This window comes from Pongo pygmaeus, chromosome 20 (assembly GCF_028885625.2).
Source record: "Pongo pygmaeus isolate AG05252 chromosome 20, NHGRI_mPonPyg2-v2.0_pri, whole genome shotgun sequence".
Classification (NCBI taxonomy): domain Eukaryota; kingdom Metazoa; phylum Chordata; class Mammalia; order Primates; family Hominidae; genus Pongo; species Pongo pygmaeus.
The window spans coordinates 943039-960561 of NC_072393.2; the positions used below are offsets into that span (position 1 = coordinate 943039).

Here is a 17523-nt window from a genome sequence, read left to right on the forward strand (position 1 = left end):
GCATGATCTTAGCTCACTGCAACCTTCGCTTCCCAAGTTCAAGCGATTCTCCTGCCTCAGCCTCCAGAGTAGTTGAGATTACAGGTGCGCACCACCACACCCGGCTAATTTTGTATTTTTAGTAGAGACGAGGTTTGTCATGTTGGTCAGGCTGGTCTCAAACTCCTGACCTCAAGTGATCTGCCCGCCTCAGCCTCCCAAAGTGCAGGGATTATAGGCATGAGCCACCACGCCCAGCCTCTTTTTTTCTTTTTCTTTTTGAGACAGGGTTTCACTTTGCCAGGCAGGCTGGAGGGCAGTGGCGCAAACACGGCTCACTGCAGTCTCTGCCTCCCAGGATCAAGGGATCCTCCCACCGCAGCCTCCTGAGTAACTGGGATTACAGGCACAAGCCACCATGCCCAGGTAATAGTTTTAAGGTTTTTTTTTTAGTAGAGATGGGGATCTCACTATGTTGCTCAGCCTGGTCTTAAACTCCTGGCCTCAAGTGATCTTCCCCCCTCAGCCTCCCAAAACCTTGGGATTACTGGGTGAGCCCCCATGCCCAGCCAGTGGCTGCTTGCACTGGCTGGCCTCCAAAGCAGAAAGTATTTGCTCCCTGGCCCTTAACAGAATAGGTGGGCTGACCCCTGCTCTATGTGGTTCTTTGTCCCTGGGCAAGGATTCAGGGACATCTCAGAGCCACTGGGGTCTCATTGGTAAAGTGGTGGTGGATGGCATGGAGGAACTTTAGCCCTGGACGAGAAACTTTAGGTCAGTCTATGTCAGCCATTGTTACTATCAGCCTTCAGGTCGTCTGGGCTGGGAGGTCTCCTCCCTCTTCCTCCAGGCACCGGTGGGAGCAGGCAGTCACACCTTCCTGTGTGTGAGAACCACAGCAGAACCTTCTAAGCACCTCTCAAGTCGGGTGAGTCAGCAGAGGCCTGCAGACAGGGTTGATGGGGGCAGGGTGTGGGGATGTGGGGGACCCAGACAGGGGGCCAGCAAAGGCTGTTCGGAGGAGGTGACCATTAAACTATGACCCGAATGAGTGAACGAGGCGGTTATTTTATTTTTTTGAGACGGAGTTTCGCTCTTGTCGCCCAGGCTGGAGTGCAATGGCGCAATCTGGGCTCACTGCAACCTCCACCTCCTGAGTTCAAGTGATTCTCCTGCCTCAGCCTCCTGAGTAGCTGGGATTACAGGCGGCCGCCACCATGCACAGCTGATTTTGTATTTTTAGTAGTGATGGAGTTTCTCCACGTTGGCCAGGCTGGTCTCCAACTCCTGACCTCAGGTGATCCGCCTGCCTTGGCCTCCCAAAGTGCTGGGATTAACAGGCATGAGCCACCGCGCCCCGCAACTTCAAGTGATTCTTGAAGGAGACAGTTATGTGGGTCCATGGGGAGGAGCCTTTGAGGTGGCAGGAGGGAACCAGCCCTGATGAGGGAAGATTAAAGGACAGTGGGGCTGGGGATGGTGGCCCACACCTGTGTTTGCAGCACTTTGGGAAGCTGAGGCAGGAGGATCACTAGAGCCCAAGAGTTCAAGATTAGCCTGGCCTACAAAAAAATATTTAAAAATTTGCTGGGTGTGAGAGGCTGAAGTCAGAGGATCACCTGAGCCCAGGGAGGTGGAGGCTGCAGTGAGTGGTAATCATGCCACTGCACTTCAGCCTGGGGGACAGAGTGAGACCCTGTCTGAAAAAAAAAATTGGGCCAGGTGCGGTGGCTCATGCCTGTAATCCCAGCACTTTGGGAGGCCAAGGCGGGCAGATCATGAGGTCAGGAGCTCGAGACCAGCCTGACCAACATGGCGAAACCCCGTCTCTACTAAAAATACAAAAATTAGCTGAGCGCAGTGGCAAGTGCCTGTAATCCCAGCTACTCAGGAGGCTGAAGCAAGAGAATCGCTTGAACCCGGGAGGCGAGGTTGCAGTGAGCCGGGGTTGCACCATAGCACTCCAGCCTGGGTGACAGAGCGAGACTCCATCTCAAAAGAAAAAATGAAAATAAAAAAATAAAGCCAGACGCAATGGCTCATGCTTATAATCCCAGCACTTTGGGAGGCTGAGGCGGGCGGATCACCTGAGGTCGGGAGTTGGAGACCAGCCCGACCAACATGGAGAAACCCCATCTGTACAAAAAATATAAAATTAGCCAGGCATGGGGGCACATGCCTGTAATCCCAGCTATTCAGGAGGCTGAGGCAGGAGAATTGCTTGAACCCAGGAGGTGGAGGTTGCAGTGAGCCGAGGTCGCGCCATTGCACTCCAGCCTGGGCAACAAGAGCAAAAATCCCATCTCAAATAAATAAATAAATAAATAATAAAAATTAAAAAGGGTGGGCATGATGGCTCAAGCCTGTAATCCCAGCATTTTGAGAGGCCGAAGCAGGTGGATCACTTGAGGTCAGGAGTTCGAGACCAGCCTGGCCAACATGCAGAAACCCCGTCTCTACTAAAAATACAAAAAATAAAATAAAATAAAATAAGCCAGGTGTGGTGGTGGGTGCCTGTCATCCCAGCTAATTGGGAGGCTGAAGCAGGAGAATCACTTGAACTGGGGAGACGGAGGTTGCAGTGAGCCAAGATAGCTCCACTGCACTTTAACCCAGTGAGTTAAAGATAGAGTGAGACTATACGTCAAAAAAAAGGACATTATTAGAGTTGGAAGAAAATGACCACAGGCCCAGGGTTCCACGGTCCAGACCACCACACACAACTGATGCAGGATATAACCGAGTCATTCCATCCCAGGTAATACCCAAGTACCCATGGGAGGATCAACACTCACGGAAAAGCCTATGTACAAATTTCATAGTAGCAAACGCTTCTCTTATGCTTTTTTTTTTTTTGAGACAGAGTCTTGCTCTGTCACCCAGGCTGAAGTGCAGTGGTGCAATCTCGGCTCACTGCAAGCTCTGCCTGCCCGGTTCAAGCAATTCTCCTGCTTCAGCCTCCTGAGTAGCTGGGACTACGGGCGCACGCCACTGCGAGGCTAATTTTTTGTATTTTTAGTAGAGACGGGGTTTCACTGTGTTAGCCAGGATGGTCTCGATCTCCTGACCTCATGATCTACCCGCCTTGGCCTCCCAAAGTGCTGGGATTACAGGCGTGAGCCACCGAGCCTGGACACGTCTGGCTAATTTTTTTGTATTTTTAGTAGAGACAAGGTTTTGCCATGTTCCCCATGCTGGTCTCAAACTCCTGGGATCCAGTGATCCACCCGCCTTAGCCTCCCAGCGTGCTGGGATTACAGGTGTAAGCTACTGTGCCCGGCCCAAATTGTCTAATTTTTAAAAATAGTTTCTGGGTTATGGATCTGAATAAAGCCTGCAATTAGTGAACAGTTTATAAACCTCTTGCGTGCTTTTTATTTATTTTTATTTATTTATATATATTTTTTGAGACAGAGTCTTGCTCTGTCGCCCAGGCTGGAGTGCAGTGGTGCGATCTCAGCTCACTGCAACCTCCGCCTCCAGGGTTCAAGCGATTCTCCTGCCTCAGCCTCACGAGTAGCTGGGATTACAGGTACCTGCCAGTATGCCCGGCTAATTTTTGTATTTTTAGTAGAGATGGGGTTTTGCCATGTTGGCCAGGCTGGTCTCGAACTCCTGGCCTCAAGTGATCCTCCCTCCTGGCCCCGCACAGTGCTGGGATGACAGGCTGAGCCACCTCACCGGCCTCTTATGTGCCTTTTAATCTGTAGGCTCGCCCTCCCTCTCTCTTTCTGTGGTTTGTTTTTGTTTTGTTTTTTTCTTTTGTATGAAACCCAGTTGTTTTTCCTGTTAAGTTTCCCACAGTCTAGAATTTGCTGATTTTTTTTTCTGTGATAATTTAAGTTTTTGAATAGTGATGCATTCCCTTGTCGTAAAACTGAATAGTCAAAAGCATACCCAGACTGCAGCCGCTGGGGAAAAGAGTGTGGTAGCTCCGCAAGAAGTTAAACGGAGGCCGGGTACGGGGACGGATGCCTGCAACCTCAGCACGCTGGGAGGCCGAGGCGGGAGGATCACTTGAGGTCAGGACTTTGAGACCAGCCTGACTAACATAGCAAGACTCTATCTCTACAAAAAATACAAAAAAATTAGCTAGGCATGGTTAACTGCTATTTTTGTCAAGATGGGTTATTACTATGTTGCCCAGGCTGGTTTCAAACTCCTGTCCTCAACTGATCCTCCTGACTCAGAAGGATCAACTTAGCCCAGGAGTTCAACATAGCGAGACCCTGTCTCTACAAAAGAAATGTTAAAAAAATTAACCAGGCCTGGTGGCATGCACCTGCACTCCCAGCTACTTGTGAGGCTGAGGTGGGAGGACTGTTTGAGCCATGGAGTCTGAGGCTGCTAATGATTACACCACTGCACCTGGAACCTGGGCCTCTCCCGTCTGTAACCCAGGCCCTCACCTACACTGTCAGTCCCTCCACCTGGAACTTGTAGAACTTACCCGTAACCCCAGCCTTCACCTGAAACCCCAGTCCCACACCTGGAACCCAGTCCCCCACCTGGAACCCAGGACCCCACCTGGAACCTGGGCCTCCCCAACCTGTAACCCAGGCCCTCACCTGGAACCTGGGGCCCCCACCTAGAACCTGGGCCTCTGTGATCTGTAACCCAGGCCCTCACCTGGAACCTGGGGCTCTGTGGAAACTGTGGCACTCACATGTAAACCTGGCCTCCACCTGAAACCCCAGCCCCCCACCTGTAATCCAGCTTGGGTGAGAGAGCAAGATCCTGTCTCAAAAAAAAAAAAAAAAAAAAAAAAAAAACGGCCCAGCACAGTGGCTCACGCCTGTAATCCCAGCACTTTGGGAGGCCGAAGCAGGTGGATCACAAGATCAGGAGTTCAAGACTAGCCTGGCCAATATGGTGAAAACACGTCTCTAATAAAAATATAAAAATTAGCCAGGCGTGGTGGCGCGTGCCTGTAGTCCCAGCTACTCGGGAGGCTGAGGCAGGAGAATCCCTTGAACCGGGAGACAGAGGTTGCAGTGAGCCGAGATTGCGCCACTGCTCTCTAGCCTGGGCAACAGAGCAAGACTCCGTTTCAAAAAAAAAAAAGGGAATAAATGTCATGTTACATATATTTTATCAGAATTCTAAAATATGTTTCGTGGCAGGGCACAGTGCCTCACGCCTGTATTCCCAGCACTTTGGGAGTCTCGCTCTGTCCCCAAGCTGGAGAGCAGTGGTGCGATCTCGGCTCACTGCAACCTCTACCTCCCGGGTTCAAGAGATTCTCCTGCCTCAGCCTCCCGAGTAGCTGGGACTACAGGCGCCCGCCACCATGCCCGGCTAATTGTTTGTATTTTTAGTAGAGACGGGGTTTCACCGTGTTAGCCAGGATGGTCTCGATCTCCTGACCCCGTGATCTGCCTGCCTTGGCCTCCCAAAGTGCTGTGATTACAGACGTGAGCCACCGCGCCCGGCCTATTATTTTTTACTTTTTTTTTTTTTTTTGAGATGGAGTCTTGCTCTATTGCTCAGGCTGGAGTGCAGTGGCATGATCTCGGCTCACTGCAACCACCGCCTTCCAGGTTCAAGCAATTCTCCCGCCTCAGCCTCCCGAGTAGCTGGGATTACAAGCGCCCGCCCCCACGCCCGGCTAATTTTTGTATTTTTAGTAGAGATGGGGTTTCGCCATGTTGGCCAGGCCAGTCCCGAACTCCTGACCTCAGGTGATCCGCCCGCCTCGGCCTCCCAAAGTGCTGCGATTACAGGCGCGAACCACCGTGCCCGGCCTATTTTTCATTTTTTTTTTTTTTTAGCCGAATGTGGCGTGGACGGCTGTCGGATTATTTGCAGCGGATCCTATACGTCCCCTCCTCCTGCCTCTTGCCCTGCGCTCCTGAAGGGGCCTCCGGACCCGGAGGATCTCACCGCGGGGCGGGGTCCAGCGCGAGGGGGCTCGGCCCTGCGGGCAGCCTCGCGCACGCGCACTCAAGCCGGACGCGGGCCTCTCCGCCGCAGCCCGCGCCCGCCCCCTGGCGGCCACAGCGGTCCACACACACCCCGGCCCCTTTTCTATCCGCGACCGGATTCCTGGCCGGGGTCTAGGAAAGACCCCTCTGGCTGCTGCGGGGCCAGTGGGTGCGAGGCTCGACCCCACTCCATTGCGTGGGGGGCTGAGCTAGGTCCGTGAAGCGGGGCGGTTGCGATCAAGGCCCCGACTTTTAGACCACTAGTGGAGGAGGGACACTGGGGTCTGCGGCCAGAGAGAGGACTCGCGGGCATTTCTCCGCAGGGTGGGGGTGAACGGGGGCCTGGGCATCGGAGCCGGGGGAAACGTGGGGCCAGCGAGGGGGTCTAGGGGAAGAAATGGTGGGAGAGCTCCTGCCCTGCAGGCTGCAGGGGAGGATCTATGTGTTTGGGGGGAGTCATGGGTGGGTAGAAGAGATGACAGGTGACAGCCTGGAGGAAGAGATGGAGAGGAGGCCTGAGCCCTGGGCGGGGCTGGCAGAAGCCCCCACCTATAACTTGGGACCTCTGAACCTGAAACTCAGCCCCCACCTGGGACCTGGGCCTCTCCCATCTGTAACCCAGGCCCTCACCTAGAACCTGGGACCTCTGAACCTGGAACCCAGCCCCCACCTGGGGCCTGGGACCTCCACCAGGAACTTGTGCCCCCTCTTTGGAACTCTGGCCTTCACCTGAAAACCCAGTTGCGGGCCGGGCGCGGTGGCTTACGCCTGTAATCCCAGCACTTTGGGAGGCCGAGGCGGGCAGATCACGAGGTCAGGAGATCAAGACCATCCTGGCTAACACCGTGAAACCCCATCTCTACTAAAAATACAAAAAATTAGCCAGGCGTGGTGGCGGGCACCTGTAGTCCCAGCTACTCGGGAGGCTGAGGCAGGAGAATGGCATGAATCCGGGAGGTGGAGCTTGCAGTGAACCGAGATTGCGCCACTGCACTCCAGCCTGGGCAACAAAGCAAGATACCATCTCAAAAAAAAAAAAAAAAGAAAGAAAACCCAGTTCCCCACCTAGAACCCAGGCCCCGACCTGAAACCTAGGCCCCTCCACTTGTAACCAGGGACCCCCACCTAGTACCTGGGTCTCTCCCATCTGTAACCCAGGCCTTCACCTAGAACCTTGGCCCCTGCAACTGTAACCTTGGGTTCCTACCAGGAACCTGAGGCCCTCATCTGTAACCTGCAGCCCCCACCTGGAGCCTGGGCGTCTCCCATCTGTAACCCAGGCCCTTACCTAGAACCTGGGCCCCTGCAACTGTAACCTGTGGCACTCACTGTAACCCCGGCCTTCACCTGAAACCCCAGTTCCGCACCTGTAAACCTACACCCCGCCTGGAACCTGGGCCTCCCCAACCTATAATTGAGGCCCTCACCTGTAACTTAAGCCCACACTTGTAACCTGGGGCTCTCTGTTATAACTCGGGGCCCCCACCCATAAGCCAGTTCCCTTAACAGAACCTGCAGTTTGGTGAGGATGAGAGAATGCAGAGAAAGCATTTTCCCCAGGACTACCATAAATAGTCATAAGCATCACTTTTTCCTATTACCATAGCATTACCATTTTTCACAGTTTACCCATCCGAGGTCACTCTGCCTCTTTTTCACTTTATTTATTTTTATTTTTATTTTTTCGAGGTGGAGTCTCGCTCTGTCGCCCAGGCTGGAGTGCAGTGGCGCGATCTCAGCTCACTGCAAGCTCTGCCTCCCAGGTTTATACCATTCTCCTGCCTCAGCCTCCCGAGTAGCTGGGACTACAGGCGCCTGCCACCACGCCCGGCTAAATTTTGCATTTTTTAGTAGAGGCGGGGTTTCACCATGTTAGCCAGGATGGTCTCAGTCTCCTGACCTCGTGATCTGCCCGCCTCAGCCTCCCAAAGTGCTGGGATTACAGGCGTGAGCTACCGCACCCAGCTCACTCTGCCTCTTTATATCCAGAGTGTCATCAAATTTACGAATTTAAGGCCAGTCTTAGTGGCTCATGCCTGTAATCCCAGCTCTTTGGGAGGCCGAGGTAGGCGGATCACTTGATGTCAGAAGTTCGAGACCAGCCTGGGCAACATGGTGAAACTCCGTCCTTACTAAAAATACAAAAATTAGCTGGGCATGGTGGTGGGCACCTGTAATCCCAGCTACTCAGGAGGCTGAGACAGGAGAATGGCTTGAACCCAGGAGGCAGAGTTTGCAGTGAACCAAGATTGCGTCACTGCACTCCAGCCTGGGCGACAGAGCAAGACTCTGTCTCAAAAAAAGAAAAACATAGGCCAGGCACGGTGGCTCACGCCTGTAATCCCAGCACTTCGGGAGGCCGAGGCGGGCGGATCATAAGGTCAGGACTTCAAGACCAACCTGGCCAATATGGTGAAATCCCGTCTCTACTAAAAATACAAAAAAACTAGCCAGGCGTGGTGGCGCACGCTTATAATCCCAGTTACTCGGGAAGCTGAGGCAGGAGAATCGCTTGAACCCAGGAGGCGGAGGTTGCAGTGAGCTGAGATTATGCCACTGCACTCCAGCCTGGACGATAGAGGAAGACTACATCTAAAATAAATACATAAATAAAAATATGTATATATCTATGAGTTCGGTGGGGATTCATACAATAGTGCATCTCATTCCCAACCGTGTCTTATCTTTGATGACAGGGTCATTGTTAATCCTCCATCCAGAGAAATGGGAAGTTAGAGGCCAGGACCTCCCAGCTGAAGATTTCTGTGGGACAAAGGGCTGGGCCAGAGAAAAGGGCCCTGCAGGAGACCCTTAGAATAGCCGCTGGGGGACTCGGGCCCCACAGTGCCAGGAAGGACCCTTTGATCTGGTTCCCCCATATGATCCGGTTCCGTGCTGGCCCAGCCTGGCCTGGGTTGGATGCCTGCTCCGATGCCCAAAGCCCCATCACCCTGAAGCAAATGGAGCCGGCATCCTGAATGAGACTCCTGGGGGCTCCAGGGCTCTCCAGGTGGGAGTCCCAGAGCCACCGGGAACCTGGAGTGTAGACCTGGGCAGGGAGCTTGCTCTCTGCCAGCTGCAGTGGGCTCACCTGTGAGGGAGGATGTTAGAATAGTTCTTTTAAAAAAAAAATTTTCTTCTTTTCCGAAAAAACACCAAATGGCGGATGACGCCGGTGCAGCGGGGGGGCCCGGAGGCCCTGGTGGCCCTGGGATGGGGAACCGCGGTGGCTTCCGCGGAGGTTTCGGCAGGGGCATCCGGGGCCGGGGTCGCGGCCGGGGACGGGGCCGAGGCCGCGGAGCTCGCGGAGGCAAGGCCGAGGATAAGGAGTGGATGCCCGTCACCAAGTTGGGCCGCTTGGTCAAGGACATGAAGATCAAGTCTCTGGAGGAGATCTATCTCTTCTCCCTGCCCATTAAGGAATCAGAGATCATTGACTTCTTCCTGGGGGCCTCTCTCAAGGATGAGGTTTTGAAGATTATGCCGGTGCAGAAGCAGACCCATGCCGGCCAGCGCACCAGGTTCAAGGCGTTTGTTGCTATCGGGGACTACAATGGCCACGTCGGTCTGGGTGTTAAGTGCTCCAAGGAGGTGGCCACCGCCATCCGTGGGGCCATCATCCTGGCCAAGCTCTCCATTGTCCCCGTGCGCAGAGGCTACTGGGGGAACAAGATCGGCAAGCCCCACACCGTCCCTTGCAAGGTGACAGGCCGCTGCGGCTCTGTGCTGATTCGCCTCATCCCTGCACCCAGGGGCACTGGCATCGTCTCCGCACCTGTGCCTAAGAAGCTGCTCATGATGGCTGGTATCGACGACTGCTACACCTCAGCCCGGGGCTGCACTGCCACCCTGGGTAACTTCGCCAAGGCCACCTTTGATGCCATTTCTAAGACCTACAGCTACCTGACCCCTGACCTCTGGAAGGAGACTGTATTTACCAAGTCTCCCTATCAGGAATTCACTGACCACCTCGTCAAGACCCACACCAGAGTCTCTGTGCAGCGGACTCAGGCTCCAGCTGTGGCTACAACATAGGATTTTTATACAAGAAAAAATAAAGTGAATTAAGTGTGAAAAAATAAAAATAAAAATAAAATTTTTTTTTTTTGAGACAGGATCTGGCTCTGTTGCCAGGCTGGAGTGCAGTGGCGTGATCATGGCTCACTGCAACCTCCACTTCCCGGGCTCAGGTGATCCTCCCACCTCAGCCTCCCAAGTAGCTGGGACCACAGGCGCCCGCCACCATGACTGGTGAGTTTTTATTTTTTGTTTTTTTTTGTTTTGTTTTGTTTTTGTTTTTGAGACAGAGTCTCACTCTGTTGCCCAGGCTGGAGGGCAATGGCGCGATCTCGGCTCACTGCAACCTCCGCCTCCTAGATTCAGGCCATTCTCCTGCCTCAGCCTCCCGAGTAGCTGGGATTACAGGCGCCAGCCACCACGCCCGGATAATTTTGTATTTTTAGTAGAGACGGGGTTTCACCGTGTTGGCCAGGCTGGTCTCCAAGTCCTGACCTCAGGTGATCCACCTGCCTCGGCCTCCCAAACTGCTGGGATGACAGGCTGTGAGCTACCATGCCTGGCCCCTAGTTTTTGTACCTTTTGTAGAGATAGGTTTTCACCATGTTGCCCAGGCTGGTCTTGGACTCCTGAACTCAAGCAATCCTCCCGCCTCAGCCTCCCAAAGTGTTGGGATTACAGGCGTGAGCCACTGCGCCCGGCCTTATTTTTTTCTTTTCAATAGAGACAGGGTCTTGCTCTGTTGCCCAGACTGGAGTGTAGTGACATAATCCCAGCTCACTGCAGCCTCAAACTCCCAGCCTCTATTGATCCTCCTGCCTCAGCCTCCTGAGTAGCTGGGACTACAAGCGTGGGCCACTGCTCCTGGTCTATTTTCTTTTTTTTTTTTTTTTTTTTTTGAGACGGAGTCTCTCTCTGTCGCCCAGGCTGGAGTGCAGTGGCGCGATCTCGGCTCACTGCAAGCTCCGCCTCCCGGGTTCACGCCATTCTCCTGCCTCAGCCTCCCGAGTAGCTGGGACTACAGGCGCCTGCCACCACGCCCAGCTAATTTTTTGTATTTTTAGTAGAGATGGGGTTTCACCGTGTTAGCCAGGATGGTCTCGATCTCCTGACCTCGTGATCTGCCCGCCTCGGCCTCCCAAAGTGCTGGGATTACAGGCGTGAGCCACCGCACCCAGCCTTTTTTTTTTTTTTTTGAGATGGAGTCTCACTCTGTCACCCAGGCTGGAGTGCAGAGGCACAATCTCAGCTCACTGCAACCTCTACTTCCTGGGTTCAAGCAATTCTCCTGCCTCAGCCTTCCAAGTAGCTGGGATTACAGGCGTGCACCACTATGCCTGGCTAATTTTTGTATTTTTTAAGTAGAGACAGGCTTTCACCATGTTGCCCAGGCTGGTCTGGAACTCTTGGCCTCAAGGGATCCGCCCACCTCGGCCTCCCAAAGTGATGGGATTACAGGCATGAACCACCGTGCCTGGCCCTAGTTTCACTTTTTGACTCTTGTGAATAACGCCGTTTCGAAAATTCATGCGTGTTTGTGTGAACAGGTTTCTAGTTCTCTTGGACATATATCTTGGGGTGGAATTGCCAGGACATATAGCAACTCTACGTTTAAAATTTTGACTCTTTTCCAAAGGGGTTGCCCCACTTATGAGAATTCTGGTTTCTCCACATCCTCACCAATACTTGTTATGGTCCATTTTTTTTTGTTATTTATATATTTTATCTATTTTTATTTTTTTGAGACAGAGTCTTGCTCTGTCACCAGGTTGGAGTGCAGTGGCGTGATCTCCACTCACTGCAACCTCTGTCTCCCGGGTTCAAGTGATTCTCCTGCCTCAGCCTCCCAAGTACCTGGGATTAGAAGGGTGCGCCACCACGCCCAATTTTTGTATTTTTAGTAGAGCGGGGTTTCGCCACGTTGGCCAGGATGGTCTTGATCTCATGACCTCGTGATCCGCCCGCCTCGGCCTCCCAAAGTGCTGGGATTACAGGCGTGAGCCACTGCACCTGGCCTGTTATTTATGTATTTATTTTTTTTGAGACAAGGTCTTGCTATGTTGCCCAGGCTGGCCTCAAACTCCTAGGCTCAAGAGATCCTCCCAAAGTTCTGGGACTACAGGCGTGAGCCACTGTGTGTGGCCCTGAAGTGGTTAATTTTAATAATACATTTACTTTAGCCTAACATATCCAAAATTACATCATTTCAACATGCACTCATTATTAAAATTATTAATGAGATATTTTATTTTATTTTTATTTATTTATTTTTTTGAGACGGAGTCTCGCTCTGTCACCCAGGCTGGAGTGCAGTGGCGTGATCTTGGTTCACTGCAAGTTCCGCCTCCTGGGTTCACACCTTTCTCCTGCCTCAGCCTCCCAAGTAGCTGGGACTACAGGCGCCCGCCACCACACCCAGCTAATTTTTTTTTTTTTTGTATTTTTAGTAGAGACGGGGTTTCACTGTGTTAGCCAGGATGGTCTCAATCTCCTAACCTCGTGATCCGCCAGCCTTGGCCTCCCAAACTGCATTTTTATTTATTTTTGAGACGGAATCTCACTCTCGCCCAGGCTGGAGTCAGTGGCGCAATCTCAGCTCACGGCAACCTCTGCCTCCCAGGTTCAGGCGATTCTCCTGCCTCAGCCTCCTGAGTAGCTGGGATTACAGGTGCCCGCCACAATGCCCGGCTAATTTTTGTATTTTTAGTAGAGACCAGGTTTCATCACGTTGGCCAGGATGGTCTCGAACTCCTGACCTCGTGATCAGCCCACCTCGGCCTCCTAAAGTGCTGGGATTACAGGCGTGAGCCACCGTGTCTGGCCAGTGAGGTATTTTATTTGTGCCTTTTTTTTTTTTTTTTTTGAGACAGAGTCTCGCTGTGTCGCCCAGGCTGGAGTGCAGTGGCACGATCTTGGCTCACTGCAACCTCTGCCTCCCAGGTTCAAGCGATTCTCTTACCTCAGCCTCCCGAGTAGCTGGGATTACAGGTGGGCGCCACGACGCCTGGCTAGTTTTTGTATTTTTAGTAGAGACAGGGATTTTACCATGTTGCCCAGGCTGGTCTTGAACTCTTGACCTCAGGTGATCGCCTGCCTTAGCCCCCCAAAGTGCTGGGATTACAGGCAAGTGCCGCCATACCAGGCCCATTTTTTTTTCTTTCGAGACGGAGTCTCGTTGTTGTTGTCCAGGCTGGAGTGCAATGGCAAGATCTCAGCTCCCTGCTACCTCCGCCTCCCAGATTCCAGTGATTCTCCTGCCTCAGCCTCCCAAGTAGCTGAGATTACAGGCGCCTGCCACCACGCCCAGCTAATTTTTGTATTTTTAGTAGAGACGGTTTTACCACGTTGGCCAGACTGGTGTGAAACTCCTGACCTCGGGTGATCCATCTGCCTGGGCCTCCCAAAGTGCTGGGATTACAGGTGTGAACTACTGTGCCTGGCAGGCCCATTTTTTTCTTTCCTAACTTTGGAAATTCAGTGTGTAGGCCAGGCATGGTGCCTCATGCCTGTAATCGCAGAACTTTGGGAGGCCGAGGCAGGTGGATCACCTGAGGTTAGGAGTTCGGGACCAGCCTGAACAATATGGTGAAACCCTGTCTCTATTGAAAATACAAAAATTATCCAGGCATGGTGGTGTTTGCCTGTAGTCCCAGCTACTCCAGAGGCTGAGACAGGAGAATTGCTTGAATCTGGGAAGCAGAGGTTGCAGTGAGCCAAGATCATGCCATTGCACTCCAGCCTGGGCAACAGAGTGAGACTCCGTCTCAAAAAAAAAAAAAGAGAGTCAGTGTGGAGGGAAGCGTCTCTGTTGGTCCGGCTGCTCTGCAGGACTCTGAGGAAAAGCTCGCACCAGGTGGACGCTGTTCTGTCACCATGGGTAAAGGAGACCCCAACAAACCAAGGGGCAAAATGTCCTCGTACGCCCTCTTCGTGCAGACCTGCCAGGAAGAGCAGAAGAAGAAACACCTGGACTCTTCCGTCAATTTCGTGGAATTCTCCAAGAAGTGTTTGGAGAGATGGAAAACCACGTCTGCAAAGGAGAAGTTGAAGTTTGAAGAGAAGGCAAAAAGTGACAAAGCTCGCTATGACAGGGAGATTAAAAATTACATTCCCCCGAAATGTAAGAAAGGATAAGAAAGGAAAGAGAAAGGATCACAATGCTCCTAAAAGGCCACCATCTGCCTTCTTCCTGTTTTGCTCTGAACATCGCCCAAAGATCAAAAGTGGACACCCAGGCCTATTTGTCGTGGAAACTGCAAAGAAACTGGGTGAAATGTGGTCTGGGCAGTCGGCCAAAGATAAACAACCATATGAACAGAAAGCAGTTAAGCTAGAGGAGAGATATGAAAAGGGTATTGCTCCATATCGTGCCAAGGGCAAAAGTGAAGCAGGAAAGAAGGGCTCAAAGAAGAACAAACCAGAAGATGAGGAGGAGGAGGAGGAGGAGGAGGAGAAAGAAGATGAAGAGGAGGAGGAAGAGGGTGAAGATGAAGAATAAATGGCTATCCTTTAATGATGCCTATGCAGTGTGCTTGTTTTGCTAAGAATGTGAATTCAAGTGCAGCTCAGTATTAGCTTCAGTATAAAACTGTACAGATTTTCGTATAGCTCATAAGATTCTCTGTACAGAAAATACTTTTCTTTTCTTTTTTTTTTTTGAGACAGAGTTTCGCTCTTGTTGCCCAGGCTGGAGTGCAATGGCATGATCTCGGCTCACCGCAACCTCCGCCTCCTGGGTCCTGGTTCAAGCAGTTCTCCTGCCTCAGCCTCCTGAGTAGCTGGGATTACAGGCACATGCCACCACGCCGAGCTAATTTTTGTATTTTTAGTAGAGATGAGGTTTCACCATGTTGGCCAGGCTGGTTTCAAACTCCTGACCTCGTGATCCGCCCGCTTCGGCCTCCCAAAATACTGGGATTACAGGTGTGAGCCACCACGCCCTGCCTAATGTCCCTAAATATTTAACGGTTTTTAAAAAATTTATTGTGTATGGCAGCACAGCAAACTTGTAGGAATTAGTATCAACAGTACATTTTGCGTTTTTTAAGATGTTGCTTTTTTTTTTTAACATTTTGTAATAAAATTATGTATATCAAAACAACAAAAAAAGAAATTCCGTGTGTAGTTCACACTCACAGCACATCTCCGTCCAGGCACTTGATAGAATGACTAGGAGGGGTTCTTGGAGGAGGTGGTCTTTGAGCGGAGAATCCATCTTCAAGGATTCTTTCTGTAATGGTCACCAAATATTTCCTGAGTCACTTCCATGTGTCCTGCATTTCTCTGAAGGGGCGTGGGACCTACCGATGCCAATTATCCAGCATTATCTCCAGATTCCAAGAAGTTGGGGTGTGAGCCAGCAATCAGTACAGAAAAGAGATATCAAAATAAGTTTGAGTTGGGGAGTGTTCCTTCATCTTCAGTTTTCTGGGAGAGATCTTTTTTTTTTTTTTTTTTTTTGAGACGGAGTTTCGCTCTTGTTGCCCAGGCTGGAGTGCAATGGCACGATCTCGGCTCACCGCAACCTCCGCCTCTCGGGTTCAAGCGATTCTCCTCCCTCAGCCTTCTGAGTAGCTGGGATTACAGACATGCACCTGTAATCTCTACTAAAAATACAAAAATTAGCCGGGCGTGGTGGCGCACGACTGTAATCTCAGCTACTCGGGAGGCTGAGGCAGGAGAATCGCTTGAACTCAGGAGGCGGAGGTTGTAGCAAGATAGTTTGTTCCAGCTAAACAACCTGGCCCTAGTGCAGGAAAAGGTGGAAAGCACGGGGCTAGCACAGGAGGGTTCAATATTTTCAACCTTATCAAGCCATATTTTGGCAACTCTTGTTTTTCACCAGAAGCCCCCGCTGGGCTCCTCCCAGCGCTGTCCTGAGGCTTCCCCCATGAGTTCCGATAGGGCAGAGGCCGCCCTGAGCGTTTCTCTCTCCCCTGGTCCAAGAGTGGCTCAAAACAAGGATTTTTGACTGGAATTGGCCACTTTGAGTTACTTTTTGACCCTTGACCTCGCCCCAAAGGGGGATCCGGGGGAGGGGCTCTGGCAGGGGTGGCCCCGCTCCTTCCAGGTCCGCAAGCCCAGGTTCCCGCCCACCGGGCTCAGCCCACCCCGCGGCCGTTCAGGGAGGCCGTTGGCACCCGTGACCTACGACCCCCTTCCCAAGACCCTCCGAGGTCACAGCCGTGGCCTCGCCTCCTCATGTCTGCTTCCCGCCCACTGCCCATGACGGGCGTCTCCGCGGACCAATGAGCGCGCTGTATCCACCCCTCGGGCGGGGCCAAACGCCGACCAATCCCCGCTCGGGCGCCCGGCCGGGTCCAAACGCCCCAATCGTCAGCGGCGGCGGGGCGGGCAGAGGGCCGGGGATGGCAGGTTCAGCCAACGGGTGGGCACGTCGTCCGCGCGAGGAGGCGTGCCCTGCGGCCGGGCGTGCGGTGTCCGCGGCGGCGCAGGGAGGGGGAGGGAGGTAAACAAGATGGCGGCGGCGTGTCGGGCGGGGAAGGGGGAGGCGGCCCGGGGCGCCCGCGAGTGAGGCGCGGGGCGGCGAAGGGAGCGCGGGTGGCGGCACTTGCTGCCGCGGCCTTGGATGGGCTGGGCCCCCCTCGCCGCTCCGCCTCCTCCACACGCGCGGCGGCCGCGGCGAGGGGGACGCGCCGCCCGGGGCCCGGCACCTTCGGGAACCCCCCGGCCCGGAGCCTGCGGCCTGCGCCGCCTCGGCCGCCCGGAGCCCCGTGGAGCCCCCGCCGCCGCGCCGCCCCGCGGACCGGACGCTGAGGGCACTCGGGGCGGGGCGCGCGCTCGGGCAGACGTTTGCGGGGAGGGGGGCGCCTGCCGGGCCCCGGCGACCACCGCGGGGGTCGCGGGCCGGCTCGGGGGGCGCCCAGTGCGGGCCCTCGCGGGCGCCGGGCAGCGACCAGCCCTGAGCGGAGCTGTTGGCCGTGGCGGGAGGCCGCCCGGACGCCCCCAGCCCCCCGAACGCTCGCCCGGGCCGGCGGGGGTCGGCGACCCCCGGGAGGTCCGCTCGGTCGTCCGCGGCGGAGCGTTTGCGCCTAGGACAGGCGGTGGGACCGGGGTGTCGCCGGAAACGCCCCCAGCGAAGTTGGGCTCTCCAGGTGTGGGGGTCCTGGGGGGCAGCGACGTCGCGGACCCGGCCTGTGGGATGGGCGGCCCGGAGAAGACCGCGCTCGGCCGTGTTCATGCTTGTCCGTGGGCCTGAGGTCCCCGGAGGATGACCTAGCACTGAGAAGCCCCGGCCGGCCTCCCCAGGGCCCCCGAGGACGAAGTTGACCCTGACCGGGCCGTCTCCCAGTTCTGAGGCCCGGGTCCCACTGGAACTCGCATCTGAGCCGCCGTCCCGGACTCCCGGTGCCCGCCGGTCCGCAGACCCTGCACCGGGCTCGGACTCGCAGCCGGGACTGACGTGTAGAACAATCGTTTCTGTTTGAAGAAGGGTTTTTCTCTTCCTTTTGGGGTTTTTGTTGCCTTTTTTTTTTTCTTTTTTCTTTGTAAAATTTTGGAGAAGGGAAGTCGGAACCCAAGGAAGGACCGCTCACCCGCGGACTCAGGGCTGGCGGCGGGACTCCAGGACCCTGGGTCCAGT

At 53.9% G+C, this 17523-nt stretch overlaps 1 protein-coding gene and 1 pseudogene across 1 annotated transcript; both read left to right on the forward strand.

Annotated features, from left to right (window-relative positions):
• The first annotated feature begins 9043 nt into the window (after positions 1–9043).
• On the forward strand, positions 9044–9982 carry LOC129020008 (small ribosomal subunit protein uS5-like). The gene has a single exon (XM_054463742.2). It carries the CDS (start codon positions 9063–9065, stop codon positions 9936–9938), a length of 876 nt encoding a protein of 291 aa, XP_054319717.2. The 5' UTR covers positions 9044–9062; the 3' UTR covers positions 9939–9982.
• Positions 9983–13726: 3744 nt separating this feature from the next.
• LOC129020636 (high mobility group protein B2-like) lies at positions 13727–14418 on the forward strand (annotated as a pseudogene).
• The last annotated feature ends 3105 nt before the right edge of the window (positions 14419–17523 follow it).

Coding starts and splice junctions, on each gene's coding strand:
- LOC129020008 (XM_054463742.2), top strand. CDS start 9,063: ATGGCGGATGACGCCGGTGCAGCGGGGGGGCCCGGAGGCCCTGGTGGC.